The sequence below is a fragment of the Cinclus cinclus genome, chromosome 7, assembly GCF_963662255.1.
Source record: "Cinclus cinclus chromosome 7, bCinCin1.1, whole genome shotgun sequence".
Classification (NCBI taxonomy): Eukaryota; Metazoa; Chordata; class Aves; order Passeriformes; family Cinclidae; genus Cinclus; species Cinclus cinclus.
Window position 1 is genome coordinate 18872189 of NC_085052.1, and position 23302 is coordinate 18895490.

Here is a 23302-nt window from a genome sequence, read left to right on the forward strand (position 1 = left end):
TAATCTCCAAATCTACATTACGGTTTTGCTGCAACCCATCTTTCCCTAGCACATATCATCAATACCCTACATACCCACTTCCCCCAGTCTTCCAGAAGTTCTACCCCCATAGTCTCCTTTTATAGGAAAATCCAACTGCTCAGCTGCCTTCTGTTCTCTAGAAATACCCCCACCTGAAAGGAGGGATAAGGCATAGCTGAGGTTCAGAGAGAGTCAGTCTACCTTTTTTTAGCAGAGTAGTTTCCACCTTGTGCTGCTTTCAGTACAAACTCTAAAATGCACAGGCTGAGCCCCTAACAAGGCCTGAAAGAAATTTATTAACATATTTGACTGGCTGTAAGACAATGATCCACCATCTTAGTCTTGTATAAAGGACACCCAGCCCAAGGCTTTTATATACAGGTGATTTGGGAAATCCTACCAAAGACAGTGTGAAGCAGAGTTTTCAGAGGAGAGGGACTCTGTTTATTTTTCAGAAATCAGAGATTTTATGACTGGTTTGTTTTTTTCCTTTGGACATTTTCTGAGTTTTGCCCTTGGAAACTGAGTAGTAACTGCTAGTTCCTCAGGAATTCTGGCTTTTGTTCTGTCAAGATAACCCAGCAAAGTGGGAGGAAAACCAGCTCTAAATTAGCATTTAGCTGATGCTACAAACAACATAATTTGGGGCCACCCTCTCCCTGTTATTATAGGGCTTAGCACATTTTGAAAGTGTGTTCTTCGACTCACCTCAGACAAAGCCCCAGCTGTGTCTGCTGGTGGTCCAAGCCAGAAGAGTCACTCGGCTCTCAATGAGAGGTATCACCTCTAGGGCACACTGGGACTAAGGTCACAAGAGGACAGGGCATTGAACACTATTACCATTTGTTGGGACATCGAGGGCAGAACTCTCAGAGGACTGAGTGATTTTTTTGGAGGTCCTACAACCTCCCTTGAGGCACATAAGGCACTTACTCCTTTGGTGTTTGGGGAAAATGGTGGACATGCTAGGATGATGCTGAATTCTCCTCTACTACATCATGAACGCAGTTGTTTTGGGAGAGAAGGGGAAAGAGACCCCTAGTTTAGTGGAAATGCTGATAGAGTCCTGATATGCAGGTGCTTCCTCTGAGAGGAGAACCTTGTTACTGGGGTCAGCTTAGCAAGCAAGATGCCATTTGATTAGTCAGTTGTTTTCTGGCAGTAGTGCCAGAAATGACTGCAAACTGCTTTGCCTTTGGCCAGACATTTGAGAGATTGCCACATTATTTATTTAATAAAGGAGTGAAGAAATCTGAACTAGATAAAAATAGCAAGGCTTGGATTAGAAAGTGGTTGTCAAATGAGGAACAGAGGTTCACTGTTGCTTTGCTATGCCTAGTGTTACCAGGAGTATCCTGCACAGTGTGAGTACGGGTCTATTGGGCTGGGGTGGAGGAGACACATAAAATACAAAACTGGCCTGAGGAAGCACTACCATGTCTTTTTGATAACTGACTGATGTCTTGGCTGAGAGGTAGTAGTACACCAATGAAATAAACTCTGGTAGAGGCTGCACACAGATCTGCTCCTCGCAGCCCAGCAAAGCTGGAAGACATACTCTTGGAGGTGAGGTACACTCTGGGGTCTGCTCTTCCACCACACAAGATGGGAAGCTCACTCTCTTCATGATGGCGAAACAGTATTAATGGTCCTCACGCTACTTATGCTCAAAACCTCCCCATTAAAATGTCCTTTGTGAGATTTTTTTAGTCAAAAGGGAGTTTTCCTTAAGAACTGATGCTTCCTATGTCCCGTGGTGTTTCTAGTGTGTACTTAAAAATGGAAAAGGGACTGGAGGGCTGGAGGGTCCCATCTCCTCAAGCTTGGGTTTCTGCTCCCTCTTCAGATGGGTAGAGTGTCCCCTTGCGAGGGAGGTACTAGTTCCTTCTCTGGTGCCAGCGTAGTATTAGCTCTGCTCTCTAAGGAGTTGCTCCCTGCAGAGAGCCACTAAAATTGATACAAAATTGCCCTTTGGGATCCAAGATGGAGTTAATTTATTTTCCCTTCTCAGAAGAAAGCTCTAGCCTGTAATGGAAATGGCACACACATTGTGTGTGAGGTACAGTGCTGCCACTTGGAGGGTACTCACCACCATTCTGGCTGCAAAAGTTATACCTTCAGTCATTTCAAAGATATAAAATTGTCTACACACACACAGTTTCCTCTGTCACTTCTTATCCAAAGTATTGTTCATATAAATTGTCCCATATATTGACTCGGATGCTTCCAGTAAGATAATGAGTGACGGCTTCCATCAAGATCAACATCTCCATTGTTCTGGGTGCTATACAGTATTAGTACTACATTCTGTATCCCCACGCTATGAGACACCCACTGTCTCCAAAATCTTACAGTCTAAGTAGATATTTGAATGGGGAGAGAGACTGAGGCATGTGAAAGAGGAATAATTTTTCCATGATCAAAGGCTGAGATGGAATTAGAAGAGCCTGTGTCCTGCGTGGGATCTGTTATCTCCTCTTAGCATAACCACCTAACAATGACTGACACCATCTGTAAATACTTATAATATAAAGCATCCCAGAAACAAGACACTTGTAATTGCTTAGGACATTCCGTTCTTCCTCTGGTTACAATCCATGAACAGGTAAGGGCTGTTCCAGCAGCTACATGCAAGGCTTCAGATGTAGCAAAAGCAGGCGGACCATGGTTGTAAGAATGACTGCTGCCATACGCAATCATCTTTCAGCACAGCCTGTGGTGCTAATAAAAAAATCCCTTCACGGAGTGCACAGTGTGCATTATCAGCCCGAGTAAGAGCTGAGGCAGCATCGCCACCCTGGAGTCGGACAGGGAACTGCAGGCTCAATGTGTCTGAATTACAGATTCCCCTTCGGTCACCCTGATGGCATGAAGTCTGAATTATGTTGCCATATTTCTGAAAACTGAGGAGAGGAAAGGTTGGACTCTGTCTCCAAATAGGTACTGCAATCTGACAACACAAAGTCTGGGAGTTAGCTCGTCTTTCACTGTGGCAACGGGTAAGGATAAAGCTACGTAAAGTACATTATTCCAAAAAAATACTACTCTGTGATGGATAAATATGAACATTTGTATAAAGAAACTATATACATAGTTTCCCCTAATGTGGTGGTTGGGGTTTTTTGGCTGCCTTCTCTCATGGCAAGGAATGCTTTGTCCTCCACAAAGTAGGGCTCATTCCTACATTGCATATGTTAATGTGAAACCAGTGCAAACTTTGTTGTTGGTTTTCATTCTGACACAGAATGATACAGGTCCCCATATAAATGCCAGTATTTGGGAAGAGCTGACTTTATACAGGATTCTCTTGTACTCCAAAGGCAATGCCATCCCAGTGTACTGGGGTCTCAGGTCACAGCAACCTCTGGCCAGAAGCCAGGATGTTCTTGCATCTTCTGCTATAGGGTACCCTCCTTCTGAGCAGTGATTTGTTGCATAGGCACCCTCAGCTCGCTCTTCTTCTCACTATTAGCAGGCTATATCCTGCTTTATTTTCAGCTTAGATGTACCATATGAGACAGCATTTGGCTGCCTGAGTCTGGGCAGGTCATTACTTATGTCATGCCTCAGTTACCAGCCTCTAGACAATAGATGACACTTCATAAATATACTGAGAGGTTGAAGTAGCCCATGTCCTGGGATGGGTAAGAATGACTTTGTAAAAGATTTATACAAAGTATGCTTGACTGCTTTCAGCTGTGAAAAATGAACATAACCAGCCAAAAGTTTTGTATGTATTGACCATGTATTGACTCCCCTCAGCAGCACCTCACAGCACAAAGCTCTCTTTCCAATCTGTGCCTAACAGTGGCACTCAAAAAAGCTTATTATTTCTAGCCACAATTCTCTTTCCTTCACTCTCTGCATCTCTGGTTTTTAGGACTCAGGGAAAATCTTGATTAGGATACAGACTGTGCTCTTAACTTGCAACCAAAATATCTGGTTCATTTTAGATGGGAAAAGAAACGTCCTTCAGAGAGTGTTGTGCTTCAATAAAGCACCTCTTTGTGGTGGCCCACATCAGTGGTGAAACCTTGTCCTGGCTGGCAGTATGAAAGCCAAGGGGTTGTTCCAAACAGGCAAACAAAAGTGATGCTTTATTATTTATGCCTCTTTCTTGGGACACTTATAAAAGGGGTCAGGGTTGTCCAACAACAGTCTGTCTGTAACATTTTTCCAATAACCATCATTAAAAGTGCCTCATGTTTAAGATTGTGACAGAAAGCCTAATAATGGCTCTGTCAGCAATGACATTTGCAAAGGATTGGTGATAGATTTTGTGGTGCCAGTTTATCCTGACCATTTTGGAGCTGTTTCTTCATCTTGGCTGCCTGATTCAGCCAAGCTCATCATCATCAACACCAACACCATTTATTGGGACTGGCTGACTATTCTGACAAAAGAAATAGTGCTAGTCAATGCAGATGACACTGGGGAACGCTGAAGCTGGAGCCAGATCCTGCACCCTGAGTTTTATGGGGAAATGATTCAGCTTTCCTTCCAGCTCACTGGGAGCCACCACACCCCATGGACTGATCTGATGTTCACCACTAAAATGCAGCCACTCCCAAGGTGAAGAGTAGCAACAAGTATAACAACGCAAGGCCAACAGGAGTTCTTGGCCAAGGACGGAGCAAAAAGGATCCAGTATTCAATGTACGAACAATGAACGTGTGAGATCTCTCAGGCAAACAGCCAGGACCCACACTCAGCAAGTTTTGGTCAACACAGAGAGGCCTTATATGCCTGCTCAGTCTCACTACCCCCATAATTTCTGGCAAGCCTTTTGACACTGTGTGATCGTTGGAAAGTCCAATTGCCTGGAGCCCAGCACTGTCAGTTTGCCTTTTTTATGAGAGAACAGAATGTTCCCAGCTCTGCCATTTCCAGAGGAAACAAGCCCCAAGAGTACATTAAAGATTTGGACACAAATAGCTCACATTGTGTATTATTTTCAAGCTGGTCTCATGATTTTACAGGTCTGACTCATTCTGGATAAATGCAGAAGGTTAGTCATGATAGTCAGATGTAGGCAAAGAGGAAGGACCTCACCAGACTTACCCCAGTGCAGGTTTCATTGCTGCTGTAGGGCAAAGAGCTGAGCCAGATTTGCTGGTCCCTGACCTTGGGGTTTGTCCCAGGACCTGTTAAGGGCACACCAGTGAGAAAGTATGAATACAGATTTGTATATACTGCTGACTGCTGAGAACTGGTGAGCATTTGCTTGTGCCTGAGCTAGGGCCAGGTGTTGGTGGGAGTCTCATTGGCTACCACTGGGAAGTGGCTGGCTGTGGGAAGCGTGCTGCAGCACATGGGTGGTGGCTGCACCATGGCACTGCTGACCTCCAGCTGTGGGCACAGCCACCAGCAGTTCCACACCACTGCTGTGACACAACCAGTCAGAATCATCCTTGGACTTTACCTACTCTGAGACCTCAAGATACATAGTCTGGAGGAACAGGGAGGAGGAAAGGAGAATTTTTAAGCTCAGATCTTGTGTAGTGCCTCTTTGTGCTGGACATGGTCATGTGTAGCACAGCAGCATTTCCCTGCAATCCAGGGGTGCTCTTCCACAGGAGTGCTGAGCTGCAGCCCGGCCACAGGCCAAGCTGGGAGCACCATCTGCCGGCTTCGACACGGCAGGCTGGCTTGTCAGAGGGACGAATTACAGGGTAACCTAGAGCTGTGTACGCTGCTGCACGCTCATTAGACCACACAGCAAATCAGAGATGAAAAATCACAGGGTTGGACAAATCCCTGAGCTAAACCACCTCCTCAAAGGGACTGCAGCCTCACAAAAGGGACTGCAAACCAGTCAGTCTTTCTGTACTAAGGCTGAACAAACTAACTTGGGTGAAGGAGACCCAGTTGTACGTTAGCTGGAGTTATTTATGGCTCTTGCAGAACTTGTGAACAGTTTCAGCTAAAGAAGGTTGAAGCATGGCACTGGGGAGTCTTTTTAATGCTTCATTGTTACAGTTTGAAATGTGGTTTTGTTTACAAATATCAACAACAACAACAACAACAACAACAACAACAACAACAACAACAACAACAACAATAATAATAATAATAATAATAATAATAATAATAATAATAGTAATGAAGGGAGCACTGAGAGCCTGAAAGGGAAAGAAAATATATGTCTCTGGTGCAACAGTGGACCTGTTTAAGCAGCTCCCAAGTAGATTTTTCTGGGGTTCCTCAGGTCAAGTCACTTTCTATGATGTGTGATGGATGTGTCCCGTCCCACAGTTCACTACAGTGGACAAGAATCCACTGAGCTGTCCCTGCATGAACCTTTCAGAGAACCTACAAATGTGAGGATGCTCTCAATACGGTTAAAGAACAAGCAGACCTCACAGGAGACTGCTCTGTGTGCGTCACCTACGCAGAGAACAGCATAGGGGAACAGTGCTATGTTACAAAATCAAGCTTACAGCAAAGAGGTCACATCACATCTTCTGGTGTGTCAATACTGTCTTTAATGGCACAATCTCAGACTGATATAGCTAAACACAAAAATAAACAGAGAGGCTTTTGGGCACACCAACACCTTTCCTGCCTTTTCAGAGCCAAAATGATAAAAATTCCATGTTTGCTTCCATTGCATGTCAGTTGATCTCATGAAAGCTACTGCATTTCCCTAGCCTTTATATGGCTTTGTTTCTGGGGCCACTTGACTGAAGAAACAGAATAGCCCATGGCATGTTCAGTACAGGACTGTGAGCAACATGTACACCTTCTTGGGGTGCTGGTGGATGCTTTGAAAGATTTTAGGCACTACTGAAGATGCATTTAGTTGCAAAAGGCAAAGCTACAGTCAAAGCAACTGAAATCACTTACTGCACTGGAAGCTGGACCTTCCTGAGACTATTTCAGCCCTTTCAGGTTTGAATTCTGTGTGTTGCCTAGATAAGGTTAATTGCCTTTTTACTTTGATCGCATACTTTCTACATATCTTTTAGCAGAAGAAATGTTGAATTCTTTCTTCACCTTTTTAATGGCCATTTTGTTTCAACAAATCAGCCCTTTGGCCATTTTACACTGACACCAAGAAACTTTTGAGATATCTGTGAGCCAGACTTGGAATTATTACCCCCACTTCTTAATCTCTTTTTTCCTATCCATCAGTTCCATTGGTACTGAGGTGAAAGGCAGCAGGAGTGTTAAGGGCCTTATTTTTCACTTTTTCCTCTGACTTTCATGATTACTTGTACAAGGTCTTTTAGAATAGTTTACATTTTCTCTGTACTCTGGAAATCAGACTTATTGTACTAAAAATCTGGCAGTTTAAATTTTTGTAATATTATTTTCTTTTTCATAAACTGGAAGCAATTACTGCAGATGGTGGCAGGTTCTCTATCTGTTGTTGTCCTCAAGCCCTGCCTGCCATTCTGGGAGATGAACAAATAGTCAAACACACATTACAGTACTCAGTGCAAAGGTCAGAAGAGATCTGTATTGGCCAGCAGGTCAAGCGAGGTAGGGTACCAGTTCTGGCCACAAAATGTGTTTTACTTCTCCCTACAACCATTTAGTAAATTTGCAGAGCTTTTTTCAGTAACAATAACAAAATTTGAGGAATATTATAAAATATTTTTGCATCCCATTTCTTTAGATAATGCTTAATAGAATCTTTTAAATAGCCTTTGAGAACTGTAATTAAATACTTTGAAACATGTTTGGGACAGTTTTGTTTCAGACTTTGCCTCAAGCTTCTTTGGTTTGAAAAACATGCTTGTTTCCAGTAAAGTGAGTATTGCATTTAATTGGAATTAGATGTTGACAGAGGAAGCTGATGTTTCCAATGCTGCTGGTGCTTCTGTGAGCTTGGAGAAAGGCCTGGGTGCCTCTTGCAACAGTTAAAAAAACAGTTTATTGCATCTGTTTATTTTGGATCCATCTACTATTATTTTTTCCTACTTTTTGTAATCTTCTTACTTAATTTGTCTCGAAGTAACAAAACCAGCTCATATCAGCAAACCCAATGGCGTCCTTCCTTTCCAATTGGTCAAGAAATGTCTGAAATGTTGCATGATTTCAAAATGCTGTTGCTGCTGGACCTGAGAAATGTGAAAACTCCAGCTCAAGAATTCTGAAACAGACAGTTGGAGACTTACAAGAAACAACTGGAAATTCTTCCCCTTTCTACCATCAGAAATAGATGCCAAATGCAGGATGGTGGCATCTCCTGCTTCTCACCAGTGCTGTCCCAGTGGGAATGAGCCCCTTGGCAGACCCTCAGCTCCCCTGAGGCAGCATCAGCCTCTGCAGCTGCTCTCTACACCAAGTCCAGGGCAGCCTAGGAGGGGGAGCACAGCTACCTCAGCTGCTTGAATTAGATCACCAAAACCACTGAACTGTGCTAAACATCATGGCATTGAAATTTTGTTTCAATATAATTAATAATTAAAAATAGCATTCCTAAAAAATAATTTAAGAATAAATAAAGGGCACATTTCCCTAAACTTTTAGTTTTTGCAGTTTTATCTTCTACTAGACAAATCCTCAAAAAGGTTTTCCTTAGCATATATAACACGTTATTTTTTTAAAATGCTTAGGGCTCCAGGACCTGGGGCTTTAATGAGTGCAAATACCATCAGTCTTGCTGTAATAGGACACAGCTGGGACACAGCTGGCCTTGGGATAAATTGCTACCACCTGCATTTTCTTCTCCTCTAGGTGCCCACAAACTGCCCAGCCAGCCTTGGGGTGAGGGGTGCCTTGGCTGGACAGGCAGTACTGTGGGCAAAGGTAGTGTTTTGCCAGCAGTGTCCTACATGCTGTGCCTGGCCAGGGCTCCCTGACTTGAGCACAGCTGGGCTCAGTGCGGGATGGCCCAAATCCATCAGACAGCAAATCTCTGCTGGGTAATTTTCTTCTCCTGAGACTGTGAAACCCAGGAGGGATTTTGTCCACCTCAAGCATCCCCAGGCAAATCTCAGCCTCACGCCAGCCCTGCCTGATGGCTCAGCCACAGGGTCCCAGTCCTCTTCAAATCCTGCCCGGGTCCAGCACTTCTGCTTGGTAGCTGTGCCCTGGATGAAATGAGTTTGACTGGTCTCAGCCCGTATTTTGGCTGATCATGTCCACAGCACAAAATTCAATTGTATAGTGTGGAGAAGATCTTCCTTTGGCTTTGGGACATGTTGATACAACTGGTCATGTTGATTTAGGACCTGTCAGGGTATCTGTAGTGGGTGCTGTGACAGTAAATGGGAAGTCCCATGAGGCCAGCTGTCACAGGCTGGATGCAGCTGTTGGCCTCGGATAAGCCCTCAGTGAGAGACTGCTAACCCTTCCAAACCAAAGATTCCCCTCCCATTGATTTTATAGGAAATACCAAAAGCAAAAAATTAAGGGTGAATAGGAAACTTAGCCAAAGGCCTTTCTCCTGGGGTGAGGATGGCCTGATGCAAACAGGAGGTGGGAAGAAAGAGCAGGTCAACGTGATGGAGAAGCAGATGGAGGTAGAAACCGGCCCTGGTCTTCCTTAGACTTCTGGGGGAGACTGAGGCAGAGACAATGATCACGTATCTGTGACCCAAGCAGCAGATGCAGGCATCCTGAACCCAATCCCCCCACCCAGAGCACCCAGTGCCCCCCAGCTCAGCAGTATCTCCAAGGCAGGAGGAGAGGACACTTCAAAAACAGCCCTTCCAGTTGCCTTTCCCGGGAATGGAGAGCCAGGGCAGTGCTGGTGGAGATTGAATCTAGTGATTACTTTAAGGGATTTGCTGTCTCTTTCTTTATCCTTCTCTCTTTTTTTTTTTCTTTCTTTTTTTTTTTCTTTTCCCCCCCTTTTCCCTCCCTCTTATCCCTTTCGTGGTGCATTTGTCTTCGAGGAACCTGGGGTGTTCTTTTCATCAGTTCAATCTCTCTCTGGCACTTGAGTCCTGATTGGCTGAAGGACTTAGAGGAAAAAAAAATCTTTAATTAAGTAGATAATCTCTTCTTAGGAAGTTCTGCGGCTCCATTTCACCAGCCCCCTTTAGCTCTTACTTTAGGATTGGTTATCCTTTGCAGAAGGTGGGATTCAGGAGCCACCCGCTTCTTCATCACCACACCAGCACTGCCGGGTGGAAAATAACTCCATCCCTTCCCTAAATTAGTTGTGTTACTTCTTTTCTTTTATTTATTTTTTTTTTAATTTTATTTTCTCTGGTGGTGGTACCCAAGTTTGGGGTTTGTTTTTTAGGATCTCCTTTCACCCTGTTTATTTGGATTTTATATTTCACATGGACCCTTATCTGGGCATCTTCTTCCTCACTCCATTCTTCCAGTTCTGCTATGCCTGGTGAGTATCAAGATCAACTCAGTCTGTGTCACAGGCAGGTGCTCTTCCCAGATACCCTAAGGAAATTCCTCTTCACCTTCCTAAATGTTTCCTCTTTCTCACTTAGCTCAGTTCTGTCTCTAATGGAATCAGGTATTTAACCAAGTCCCTACACAGGCATTGGCAGAGAGGTTAGAACTGTGAAAGTCCCCCTTTTCCCTGCACCTCCCAAAAATAACTAGGGGCCACATTGTAAGCTGGGGTAAAATAGAGGAGAGAGGATCCTGAGACGTTGTCCCTCACTTTGAAGTGGGAAGATAACCCAAGGGAAGAGCCAGAGACTTCTGTTTTTCCAAAGGCTCCCAGACAGCTTGTCTCTTGTCTTAATTAAATGAAGTGGGGCTTCTCTCATGCTCCCCAAAGAGGACAGTCCATGATTAAGAGCTCAGGGACCACAGGGGTGAGTTAGATCCACAGAAGTGTCACTCTGGATGAGCAGCCTGAGAGCCAAGCTCTTTGGCACACACACAGGGTCAGAATTACACGTCTGAAATTCATGTATTAGGATTTCCTGGGGAGAAGCTTTTGCTATGGTGATTGCTACAGCTTGGTTTCCAACCACCTGAGTCCCATCAGACCAGTTCTGCTGTGCACAAATCTGTGGCCATCTCCCGTGGACGTCTTGCTCTGTCCTGAGGGTTGTGTTATATTTATTTTCCAAAAAGTTCTTTAAGGATGAACAGAAAGAGATTATGCTTGCATCAAGTCTCATATCATTCCTTGTGGGATATATCAGTCCCATTCCCAAAGGGAAATGGTCTCTGCGGGTATTTTCTCTATGTGATTTTTGCGAAGCATCCAAACATTTTTTTTCTCAGTTGCTGTGACGCTCTGGGGAATCTGCTCAGCAGGTTACAGACTTATCTCTAATGGCAAGGAAAGTCGTTTACCATTCAATTACTAAAATCCCCTGCCTTCCCCATAGCAGATCTCTAGCGTTATTATCATGGATGGAAAAATCAAAATGACAAAAAGAGAAACTAAAGAGTAAATGGGAATTCATTCCTGTTAGTCTGGAAGTGAAATTTATGTTCTTCCAGAGATTTTCTACTCCTTTCATTAAAAAAATATGCAACAATTTGTGTGTGTCTAAATACTGTAAAGCAGCAAACTCAAGATAAACCTCCCTTCTGGAAGAAGGGGAATATGTATGTTCTACAGAAAGGCTAGGCAAGAGCTCATGCTGAATTTATTATTATTTTTCTGCTCCTCCTCTGTATGTGTCTTGCTTTCCTCAATAAAAATATGTTTAGATTATGTTAAAAGAAAAAACCCCAACATTTTAAAGAAACAGGTCAAAGGAGAGAAAAGGAGAGAAATTTCAGTGCACAAAGTAGAGCTAAATATGGAAATCCAAGACATTTTCAGTCTAAAGTTGGATGATTAAATTCCCTGTCTCTCAGCATTTTTTATCTAGGAGAAAAGTTTATAGATCAAGACAACCCCATTTCTCTCTGCATATTACTCATATGTCATGAGTTCCATAGAGAAAGGAAAATTGCAGCCTTTATTTGAAATTATCATTTTGCAGACACTCTCCCTTAACTCTTGAGGAGAGAAAAGACAAATTTGTGGGATTCATAAAATAATTCTGTTTGAAATTTGTGCTGGTTTTCTCTATCTGATCCAATGGCTTAAAACACAACGTTATTTTTTTCCTGTGATTTACTCACAAGAATTGGGAGTGGGAGCATGGGGGGGGGGGGGGGGGAGCAATATAGAACAACAACAAAAAATGTTTTGTATATATATGTGGCCACTTCCCTTCTTTGAATGTGGATTAGATTTTACCATTAATGGACCATTCAACCAGTGCATTATTTCTAGGTGATCAAAATGTCAGGGTTGCATTTAGGAACAAAATCCTCAAAATAAATACAACAAAATAAAGGAAAATGAAGAAAAAAGAAGTAAAGTTCCAAATGTTATTGAGTTTCTGCCCAGTTCTCCTCTCCTGTGGGAATACTATAAATATCTCTAACTCAGTAGTTTGTTTCTAATGTGTTTTTTACACTTCAGCTGTGGGACTGCCTTTAGCTTCCAGCCTCCCTGATTTTCTAATAAACTGAGGGAGCTCATATTGAGAAGAAAACTCAGATCTAAAGGGAAATTCTATCCATTTTCTCTGTTTACAATAATGACAGTGAAGATGTAAATCCAGCTTTATCATTTTCTAAAGAGAAGAACCAGCAGCACAGTAGCCTGAGTGGGTGGTAAGGTATCAGACAAATATTGTAATGAGAGATTAGATAAGGCTCTTAGGGCATATTAAACTGAGGAGAGTGATATTATTGATTAAAGTTGTAACTGAGACAGAATTATCAGAGGCTTATTAGTATTTGATATGAGTAAAATATAATGGGACAGCTACTTGGCAGGGCTCCTTGCTTTCAGATTCAATAAAATTATGACAGAAAACTCCTGCTGAAGATATTCACTAGCTTTGAGACAATTTTCTAATGTTGGATCCAATGAAAATCTCTTGCTCCAGATTTACTTCCAACTTGAAGACACAGAGCTGTGCTGATGGAAGCAGTGTGCCCTGGCCAGGGCCCTGCACAGCTTGGGGAGGGGGCAGAGGAACTCGGGGGTCTACCCTCTACCTGCTTAGCTATGAGCCTGCTCTGCTTCAGTCCCTGTAATGCTGTCCTGGAATTTGAAGATGGAGGGAAAGGGGTTTACACAGCTAGGAACCCCCTGAGTTTTCTCAGAGAAGAGAAATTACTTCAAGTGTCTCTTTCCATGTGTGTGATACAAAAAATTACCAAAGTCATAGAAATTGGGCTGGTTAACACCAGCTGCAAACGCAACTAGTTAGTAATAGTTAGTTTTGTATTACATTCTGCTTTCCTTTACAATGGAATGAAAAATCAGTAGAAATACATAATTTCTTTTTCAAAATCACACTATGGAGAAAATAATGAAGAGAGATTTTGCTAGTGATTCTTATTTACAGCACAGAGATGATTCTAGAGACACTGTCACTATTCTACTACATCTGTGCAAGTAGTGGCCTATTTGCTCTCTGCCCATACTGGATACTATATACAGAATGGAGATGCATTTTTCTTAGCTAAATTATAAGAGCAAAGACAAAGCAGACAGATTCTGTCTCCATTATCTTTCCTTCCCTCTCAACACAAGTAAGAAAAATTTCAGACAGCCTCTAGCCATGTGACAGTCCCATCTCCCCTTCTCCTGAACCCACCTGAAGTTGTAAGAATTAAATGTTGGGGTGTCAAGTGCACCAAACACTTGAAACTTTGTGAATCCTTCACTTGTCTGAGTCCTACTAACCCAGCCAGCAGCATGCCTGCCTGTGGATCTGAGAGCTTAAGGAAAATGCCGTCTCTCTAACTTTATAAACTATTTAGAATATCCTGCTGGGAAATTGCTACTGTATCATTTGCTCCACTGCCGACAGAGAATTGGCATATGGTGAACTTGGCCTTTTTGTGAACCTTGAAGCTTATCCTGGAAGGAACAGATCCTCTGCTTCAATGCAGTCATGTCAATTGACTCCTGCTAACAGGCTGCTTTGCTGCAAACTCTGATGTTGTGGATTACCATCCTCCTCCTAAAGCTGTCCTGGCAACTTCTCAGATGTTCCTAATCCAAGGGTTTGAGGCAAATCCCTCCTATACACTGTGAATTTGGGTTTTCCTACCCACATGGGAAGCAATGCAGAGGAATGTATCTCTTGTTTTGGTGATAAAAACAAGATAAGAGAGGACTTGCCATTTTCTAGCTCTTGTCTGCGCAGGAGCATTTTACCAGAGTTTTCTCACAGCTGCTACCAGGGGCTCAGATTCACACTGACACCATCCTGAGTGTGGTCCCCATAGCAAAGCACTTAAGGTCACGGCAATGGACAGAAGGGAAACCAGATGGAAAAATGACTTGTTCATGCTGCTACCCAGTTGCGTTAGGATGGGGACCCATGGAGCTTACACAGTCTGATTAACCCCAGGTTCATGGCCCTGTGTGATTCAGGTCACCCGATGCTCTAATCACTCGGCTACAGATGCTGTCTCTCCAAGTCCCAGGAAATATTTAATTAGCTGTACAATGCAGAAGAAGCTTCCAAAGGAAAATTCCTCTGAAAAACAACCATCGACTTCATGCTAAAGCATCCATAGAGACTGGAGCACAGCCGGGTCTGAATCCAAAGCCTGGAACAAAGGGAAAGAATCTCCTGTTCTCGCAGTGCCCTGGCACAGCCCACTCCTGTTTTGACCCAGGAGAATCTTTCCCAAAGCAAGTTTCATCAATATAAACACATTTTCACCAAAAAAACCCACGAAACCAAACCTGAACAAAAGAAAGCTAGACTTGCTAGAATGAAGTGTTGCAAACTCATTCTCCTAACTCTTTCTAAACCATAACAGCAAAGCAGGTTTCTTGTGATTTTGACAAAGCTAAAGTAGTAAGACCTCCTTTTGTGGTGTACTTCAGAAAGGATCTCTGTGGGTGCAGTTCTAGTGAAGTGGGTTTGCTAACTGCACAAGTGGTTTTCCAGGGCAGGACAGAATCCTCTTTCAATCTCTCATATGTCTGATGTCTGGGCACCAGTCTTGCCACCCTCTCTGTCAGTGCTTGCTTCTGCCTGTGCTTGAGCCCAGCCTGGGATGCCCCCACAGTGTCTGTGCTGGATTTGTGACACAAAAAGACAGTATCTTTCTCTCCCTTACAAGGGAATACTAGTGGCTCATTTGAAGCAGAACATAATACTGAGAAGAAGCTGAAGAGCCAAGTTTCTATCAGTGAATGTTTTGTCATTTTCCCAATCACTCACTCATTGCAAGGTCTCAATCCACTCATTCCACCTCTCTGGCCTCAGTGTCCTCTCTGGGTGGTAAAAGCATTCACCCATTTCTCTGAAGTGCTAGGTTCCAGCAGGAAAAATGCTCCACAGACTCACCAGAAATAGTTATGAGTGTTATTTTACAAACCTGGAAAGACTAGAATTAGGTATTTTTAAGAGACTCTCTCTTATGTCATTTCTGACTTGGGATATTTGGAGTTGGCTCTTGGGCTTTTTCAAAGTGTCAGTCCTTTCTGCCATGACACAGCTAAGCAGGATTCACGCAGCCATTCTCCAGATTCTGCAAGTGGTCACTGTACCATATGGAGTCCTAATGCTGACTGACCATTAGCACAGAAACAGTCTTTCTTACTGGAAAAAGACACAGACTAGACACCATCAGGTCTGCAAGGCCATAGGAATAGTGCTGGAGACAAGCCACACTGCCTGACCCTTGGAGGTGATCCCTCCACACCTTCAGTGGGAACACCAGAAAGCTTAATTTTGTCTAGGATCTCCCACACACCCCAAACCCCCAGGGTCCCTTGCATGGTGTCCAGGAGGACGGGAAGGACATATATATTTGTGCTGAGCCATCACCATAACCTGACGAAGAAAAGAATGTGGGCAGTCAGACATGGAACCACAGGAGAACAAGGGATTGTGATGTGGAGAGATGCATCTGGACACATATTGCAAAGGAGCAGCAGTGTGATACCCTCCTTCCCTCAGCATGGTCCCACTCCTGGGGCTGGGAGGAATGCCACCCTGAGTTTAATCAAGTGAGGTGAAAAGCAAGGCTAGGGGAACAGGAAAGCTAAATAATGGGTGGATTGGTACAATGGGTAGCTGAGCAGAGGAAAGCAAAAGCAGGGAGAAGTGAAGCAACTGCAGTCCTGTACAGCCTGACTGAGAGGAGCAGGGAGGGGGAAATGGGACAGCACTGTCCTGTCCCTTAGGGAGCAGCAAGGGGACCTGGGGGAGAGACCAGTGGTGCCTGCAGTCAGGAGACAGGCAGACTGTGGGGGAGTGAGAGGAGAGTCCTGGGATGCCTGGCATTCCCCAGGCCCCTCCACCATCACCCCCTCCCTGCTGACACTGTCTCTATCTTCCAGGTCAGTGAATAATTTCCTGATGACGGGCCCCAAGGTAAGAGAAATCCCTTTGATCTCTGTTCCTGATTCCACTAAACCTAGGGAGGGAAGGGGAGAGAGGGAGAGAGGGGCTCTTCCTTCCCAATCCTCTCCACCCAGCCTTGGCCAGAGCTCCCCTCACCCCCAGGTTTCCAGCAATAAGGCAGAGAAAGGCCAGGAAAGATTTGCTGTGAGCTACAACTTGTGAGCTCCTTGGGCTACATAAGCCATGAGCAATGCTGACCTCAGGCTCTTTTAAGCTGGTTGGGGCCAGATTCTGGAGATTTGTCTACTGACACCAGCTAAAGCTCTCATCTGACATCTACTGCTTCCTAAGGATCAGGTTGGCATCAGGGCCCACACTGATCCAGCCAGAAAGTATTGTCTGTAGGCCCTGTAAAACATACTTCCTCAAGGAGCACAACTAGAATTGCCAGGACTTTGTTCCATATTTTTTGACCCCTCACATCCTTGCGCTCCTTTTTCAGAGGCTTTTTTTCTTAGCCAGGACCAGGCGTAAAAAGATTTTGTTCTGGCTATTCCCCAGGCCCATCTAGCTCCCAATACACTGGTGGAGCAACCTTGCCCCAAAGCACTAGTTCTCCCCCATGGGCTATGGTGAAGAAGAAGGCAAGTTGAGGCATGTGCTGGTCTGGAGCTCCCTGATCTGAGCAGAAAGCTCTGTTTCCTCACATGATGGAGAGATAAGGGGTTCCCCATGGCAGAGGCTGGCTGGCACATTTCCTAATGTTGCTAAAAGCCACAAGCTCAGCTTTCTCCTTCAGGAGGCTCAGACTCTGACCCTAGCACAGCAGAAATGGGTTTGCTGCTGCTGGCGGTGAGCTTCTCAGGGAAGCCAAGACACCTTCTGAGCTCTGTTTGTCTTTGTAAGATGGCACACAGATTACTTTCAGTTGAAAATACACATGGTCCCTGTGCTGACCCCCAGCTCTGCTCCTAGGCCTATCTCATCTACTCCAGCAGCGTGGCAGCTGGGGCACAGAGCGGCATCGAGGAGTGCAAGTTCCAGTTCGCCTGGGACCGCTGGAACTGCCCGGAGAGGGCACTGCAGCTCTCCAGCCATGGTGGGCTGCGCAGTGGTAAGGAAAGCATTGGATACCACTACTGGGACCCCCTTGCTACAGGTTAGAGCCCATGGCCCCCTCCTCTCTTCCCAAGTGCCTCCTTTTCTTCCCCATTCCCACTTGGGAAGTGCCTCTCCCAGGAATCCCACAGAGGGATCTCTCCAGGAGACTCCTTCACCCATAAGCTCCCAGATATGCTGGGATCTAGCTCCAAGGCCTCCTTGCAATGCCAACCTTACCCATGGACCTGCTGAGCCCCAGCTGGCACAGGACCAACCCTCACACAACTTCCTCCCCACAAGGATGCACCCCCCTCACCTGAACATGGCCTGCTGGACACACCATGCCTCGATGGTGTCCCGGAGTATCCCAGGGAGGCTGAGAACCAGCACGGGCTTGTTGGGTAGCAACCAGAGGGGGATAAGGCTAAAGGGACCACAAAAGAGTTCATCAGTGGCTGTGCTCTGGCCAAGAGGCAGAAGAAAAGTCTTCCTACATCTTCCAGATGTCAGAATCACCCTAGGCAGAAATCCATCATCCCTGACCTGGGCCAATGTAGGGCATGGGGCTGTGGTCATTGTCACTGTATCCTATTCCTTACCTACATGCAGGTCCCAGGAAATATTTCAGTGCATATCTGGCCCTCTAGACCTATGTTTGATGCTGGGCTGGGCTCATACCTGCTCTGTAAAAGCAGGAGCTGGGTGCGGAGGAAAGCCTCAGGCCTCTGGTGGGACTGGCAGCAGACAAGATACCAGAGCCCCAGGCACAGGTGGACAAAGGTGTCAAATCGAGGCTTTGAGGAGACGATTGCAGCACAAGGCCCACTCTGAGACCAGAAGCAGGTCCTTGAATCACTCCTGTCAAGGTTATTTGCTCAGATCCACACCTTGCTAGTATTAAATGAAAGACAAAGGCTCAGTGAAGCCAGTTGATGATTCCCAGACTGATCCTAGTGGGTAGGTATGGTCACTGCTCAGATCCCTTTCAGCAGAAGGTAAGGCTCGAGGGGACTGTAGGGAAGGAGCTCTTTGGTACTTGGAGAGGACCCCTTCCTGTGGGGGGTGTGTTAGTGAGAAGTGGGGGACATTGGCTGTCTGTGATAATCACCACTGTTGAGCTCCCACAAGGACAGCCATGTATTGTCTTGTCCACACCCTTTCAAATGGCAAGAGTCAGTCTGGATCATATTTAGGAGCTTCTATCTTTATGCAGTTCAAGCGCAAACTAAGTTAATCTGATATGTAGGGTCTCTTCTCCACCCCACAAATTCTTCCCCACTGCAGATGTCCTGTGTAGATTCCTACATGGTAGGAACAATTTCTAACGCTGCCCTTGCCATGAAATCTTTTGCACATCTGCTCTCTTTGTATTCCCCCTTGACAGCAAACCGAGAAACAGCCTTTGTCCATGCCATCAGCTCTGCGGGCGTCATGTACACACTGACCCGGAACTGCAGCCTGGGGGATTTTGACAACTGTGGCTGTGACGACTCCCGCAATGGACAGCTGGGTAAGGAGAGATGAGCTGCTGCCCTTCACTCGTCCCAGGCAGCAGGAGAAGCTCTTCTCTCCTCCACTGAGGCCTGCAGAAACACCTCCCCATCCTGGTCCTCACAGCTGGGAATAATGCTCAGAGCAGAGTTTTCTCTGGTTCAAACCAAAGTAGCTCTGTGGAAGCTAATGGAGCCATCTCCGGTTTACACCAGCCAAGCTCTTGATGCTTTCCATTACCAGGTTGGCCCCACAGCAGAATGACCATGAGGAAAAGCAGGGTGGTATTCATAAACCTCTCTAGGACTTGTTGGCATGGCAGGCACACAAGTGCACAACCAGGAGAATCACTGTGGCAGCACACAGCCATCACACCCTTCACATGTCAGTGGTATCCAGGCCCTCAGCCACCAAGCACTCCTGGTGGGGAACTCCAGGCTGCACCACTCCAGCTCTCCACTCAGCTTTCACAGAAAACACTGACATTTGGGGGTTTTGTTTTGAATAGAAAGAGGTCAAATTTCAAACAATCAAAGCCTTTTAAAAGCCATGCCCTGCCCAGCCACACCAGGCAGTAAGTATGTGTCACTTTATGACAAACTCCTCTGGAGTGTCCAGTGTTTAGTAATTTACTTTACTGGCTGATAGTTTTGAAAGCAGTCACTACTGCTTAGGTGTCTAAAGTTTGGGAATGTCTGTCTCTAGCAGAGCAAGACTTTTGGGCAACAACACATCAAATTCTATCTTCTCTGGAAAACCAAGTTCGTCATGCTACATTTCTTTCCTCCCAGATATATCTGTTTTTAATAAAAAACTTTCCATTGTGGACTTAAAACCTTGTAAGGCACAGGAAACTTCTGGGCTTGACAAAAACAGTATGATTCAATTTAGCCATTGAACTGAATCCAAGCTGGTGAAAGGTTTTCCTACTTCCTTCAGTGCCAGTTCTTGATTTGGACTGCATCATCCACTGCAATTACCCACCTCCCATGAAACACTCCTGTCTTTCCCTAGGAGAGGGGATCATGATGCCCTGGGGAAGTCCAGGCAAGGGCCAGGCCTTTCTAGAGAGGCACAAGGCCATTAAACCACAACTCCCAAGAGGTACCAATGTCGCATGTCAGGGTCAGAAAATTCCAGATTTCAAACCTTCATTAATAATTGGCATCCTTCTCTAGGAGGAAAAAAACTGCATGATGTTTTTCCAGTCCCACTCAGCTCCCACTCAATTAGGAAAAGTACCTTCCACATATTTTTGTGTAATTTCACAGTTCTGTACTGACTCCTGTGTTTCTTGATGGTAAGTAGAAAATCAGACCCTTCTAAGATGCCAAATCTCATCTCAGAATTCTGGGTGTGCCAAAACCAGGGCCTCCTTGATGCACATGTGCCAGGATTGGGCTGTTCTAGGCAGAGAACAGGTCCTCCTCTGACCAGGAGGCCTCCACCAGTTTGTTAATCCAAGTTGGCAAGATGCTGTCCCTGCAAATCACACTGAACCAGCTGAAGTTAGGGTTTGAGAGGTGATTAGAGACGCAAAGGCTTTTCTGCATGTCTGCTAATGCATGGTAACTGACAGCTTCTAAATCCTGCTCTACAGAAAGCCTGGAAAGCCCTGCATTTGTTGTACAGGACATACCCCTTTGCTACCTGCCTGAGCCATTCACTATCCAGGCCTCAGGAAAAATGTCAAGAACTCAACGAAAGGGAATCAGGGAATATTGTGTGGTGAAAGGCGGGATTTGCCCCACAGCCTCCATTCCCTCCCGTCACTCCTGAAACCTCTTCTGGTTCTTTGACAGCACACATCTCATCTCCTTTCTTAGGGGGACAAGGCTGGCTGTGGGGAGGCTGCAGTGATAACGTGGGCTTTGGGGAAGCTATTTCCAAGCAGTTTGTGGATGCCCTGGAGACTGGACAAGATGCCAGAGCTGCTATGAACCTGCATAACAACGAGGCAGGTAGAAAGGTGAGCCCTTCTCTCCCTCCAGAACTGACAGTGCATACCAAATTGTCTCTGAGCATTCACTGTGGAGAGTCACAATTTGATGTGGCTAAAAACACATATCCAAAAGAAACAACTTCTTGGGGGGATGGCAGCAGTACAATGGTGTCTGCTCTAAGGTAGCAAAGCTTCTCTGTTACAGTGTTAATGACTTTCTGCAGTCCTCTTTCTCCCAGTTTAAAAGAGGGGAGCACTGTGGAAAAGCAAATCTGTGAGCTTCAGGACTACTGTGCAGGGAGAATTGATGCCAAATTCTTCCACAGGCCTGGAGCCATGTTTCTGCATGCATTGCAGTACAGAAATGGCCCCTCTGGGGTTTTTTCTTGAACCCCTCTCTCTACTCACCCTGTAGGCAGTGAAAGGGACCATGAAGCGGACTTGCAAATGCCATGGTGTGTCGGGGAGCTGCACCACCCAGACCTGCTGGCTGCAGTTGCCCGAGTTTCGGGAGGTGGGCACTTACCTCAAGGAGAGGTACCACAAAGCCCTGAAGGTGGATTTGCTGCAGGGAGCAGGGAACAGCGCTGCCAGCCGGGGTGCCATTGCTGAGACCTTCAGTTCCATCTCCAAGAAGGAACTGGTCCATTTGGAAGACTCTCCTGACTACTGCCTGGAGAACAAGACACTGGGGCTGCTGGGCACAGAGGGCAGGGAGTGCCTGAAGAGGGGCAAGGCGCTCAGCAAGTGGGAGAAGCGGAGCTGCCGGCGGCTGTGCGGGGACTGCGGGCTGGCGGTGGAGGAAAGGAGAGCCGAGATGGTGTCCAGCTGCAACTGCAAGTTCCACTGGTGCTGTGCTGTGCGCTGCGAGCAGTGCCGCAAACGGGTCACCAAGTACTTCTGTGTGCGCAAGGAGAAGCGGGAGCGGAGCGGGGGTGGCAGAGCCAGTCGCAAGCTCAAGAGAAAGCTCTAACTTGCTTCTGCTCCTCCACAGTGCTGTCTACCCCTCTCCTCTCCCGCTCTTCCCATCAGCTCCTGGCACCACTTCTGTTTGGCATAGTTTTGTCTCAATCCTACTGCAGCCTCACTTGGGCTTGGGCAAGGCAAGAGAGCCTTGTATGAATGCTCAGGCCTTGCCCATACAGGGCATTAGTGAAGTGTGTAATGTCTTCTGGGGAGACCTTCAAGTGTTGACAAAACAAAGTGAGACTCGGTCCCTTAACTCAGTGTCACTCTATCCAGTGACTATAGCATTATCTCTGAAAACACAGGACGTCTTGTCTTGGTGGTTCCTGTGGTTTTGATCTTCTCTGTTCCCTAAACAAGCACCTGCTCTGGGCTTTTGAGTAAGTGAGATAAAAAGTACAAAGAAACTGAGATGGCACTAACAATCAGGCAACTCAGATCAGTAAATGAAAAGAGGCTTTAAAAAAAATAGAGGTACTAAAACCTTATTGCCTCAGGCCTACATTATCAGGAAATAGAAAAGGCATGCAACTCCTTTCTCAGCAAGCCAGCCTCCAGGAACCCACAGCTTTGCTTTCCACCCTTTGACAGCTTTGCTAAGTTCTCCAGTGCTTTACTTTGCATTTGAAATGGCAGCAGCAAGAGGCTGCTTGACCTGCCCACTACACAGCTGTTCTAAAAAAGGGTCCCATCACTTGGTTTTTACATACTTTCTCTGTGTCTTCCAAGCCTCCAGGTCTGGTCTCCCTTTTTAGACCAGCATTCCTATCAAAGCCCCTGACTGATGCCATAAAGATGTCCTCACACTTCTCCACTACCTCCTTCCTCCCAAATCTCTCCCAGAGAGGAGCTGCCAAGCTGAGCCTACTCCCCATGTCCTGGTGTACTTCCAAGCACTCTTACCCTGTCAGCTAACTAACTAAATACTTCTTCCTAGTCTGAGAAAATAATGTCAGTTACTATTTAATGGTGGTGTAAATAGGAAAGTGAAGCACTTTGAAGTTTAATTTATTGCACAGTTACTGTGATGTATACATAACAGTTTTTCCTCTACCACTTCTTGTATATATTCTATAGGCTAAGCAAGCAGCAGGAAGATTTGGTTGATGCATCTCTGTTCCCTTGCTGATGCTAGGGGAGGGAGGTAAGAAGCTGCCAGCTGCAAGACTTGGGGAAGCTCACTGCACCATCAGAGCAATCTTCCCCTGTCCTACGATAATATCATCTACTTTGTTGTTTGAAGTGTCCTTTAGCCAGACGAGAAGCCAGCAGAGCTGTTACTGGCCATTAGACCCATCTTGTAGCTAGTATTTGTAAACCAATAGCCAATGCAATAAATCAGTAGCCAAGTGCTTGTAAAATGGTGTTGTGTCTAAGTGGCTGGGTATTCTTTCATCCCATTTTGTGCGTGTATATATAAATTTAAGAGTCCTGGAGATTAAACCACACTGCTTACTCATCTGAGCCCAGGATAGACCTAACCAGTTCCAGACAGCATAACCTCAGCCCTTACCACGAG

The 23302-nt window shown here is 45.5% G+C and overlaps 1 protein-coding gene across 1 annotated transcript; it reads left to right on the top strand.

Moving 5' to 3' along the window:
* Window positions 1–9440: 9440 nt before the first annotated feature.
* Window positions 9441–21790, top strand: WNT8B (Wnt family member 8B). Its single transcript, XM_062496295.1, has 6 exons — window positions 9441–10321; window positions 16280–16313; window positions 17259–17397; window positions 18769–18894; window positions 20702–20844; window positions 21233–21790. Exons 1-6 carry the CDS (start codon window positions 10263–10265, stop codon window positions 21788–21790), a joined length of 1059 nt encoding a protein of 352 aa, XP_062352279.1. The 5' UTR covers window positions 9441–10262.
* Window positions 21791–23302: the final 1512 nt, after the last annotated feature.

Coding starts and splice junctions, on each gene's coding strand:
- WNT8B (XM_062496295.1), top strand. CDS start 10,263: ATGGACCCTTATCTGGGCATCTTCTTCCTCACTCCATTCTTCCAGTTC. Junction 10,322..16,279: donor TTCCAGTTCTGCTATGCCTG/GTGAGTATCAAG, acceptor TCTATCTTCCAG/GTCAGTGAATAATTTCCTGA. Junction 16,314..17,258: donor TCCTGATGACGGGCCCCAAG/GTAAGAGAAATC, acceptor CTCTGCTCCTAG/GCCTATCTCATCTACTCCAG.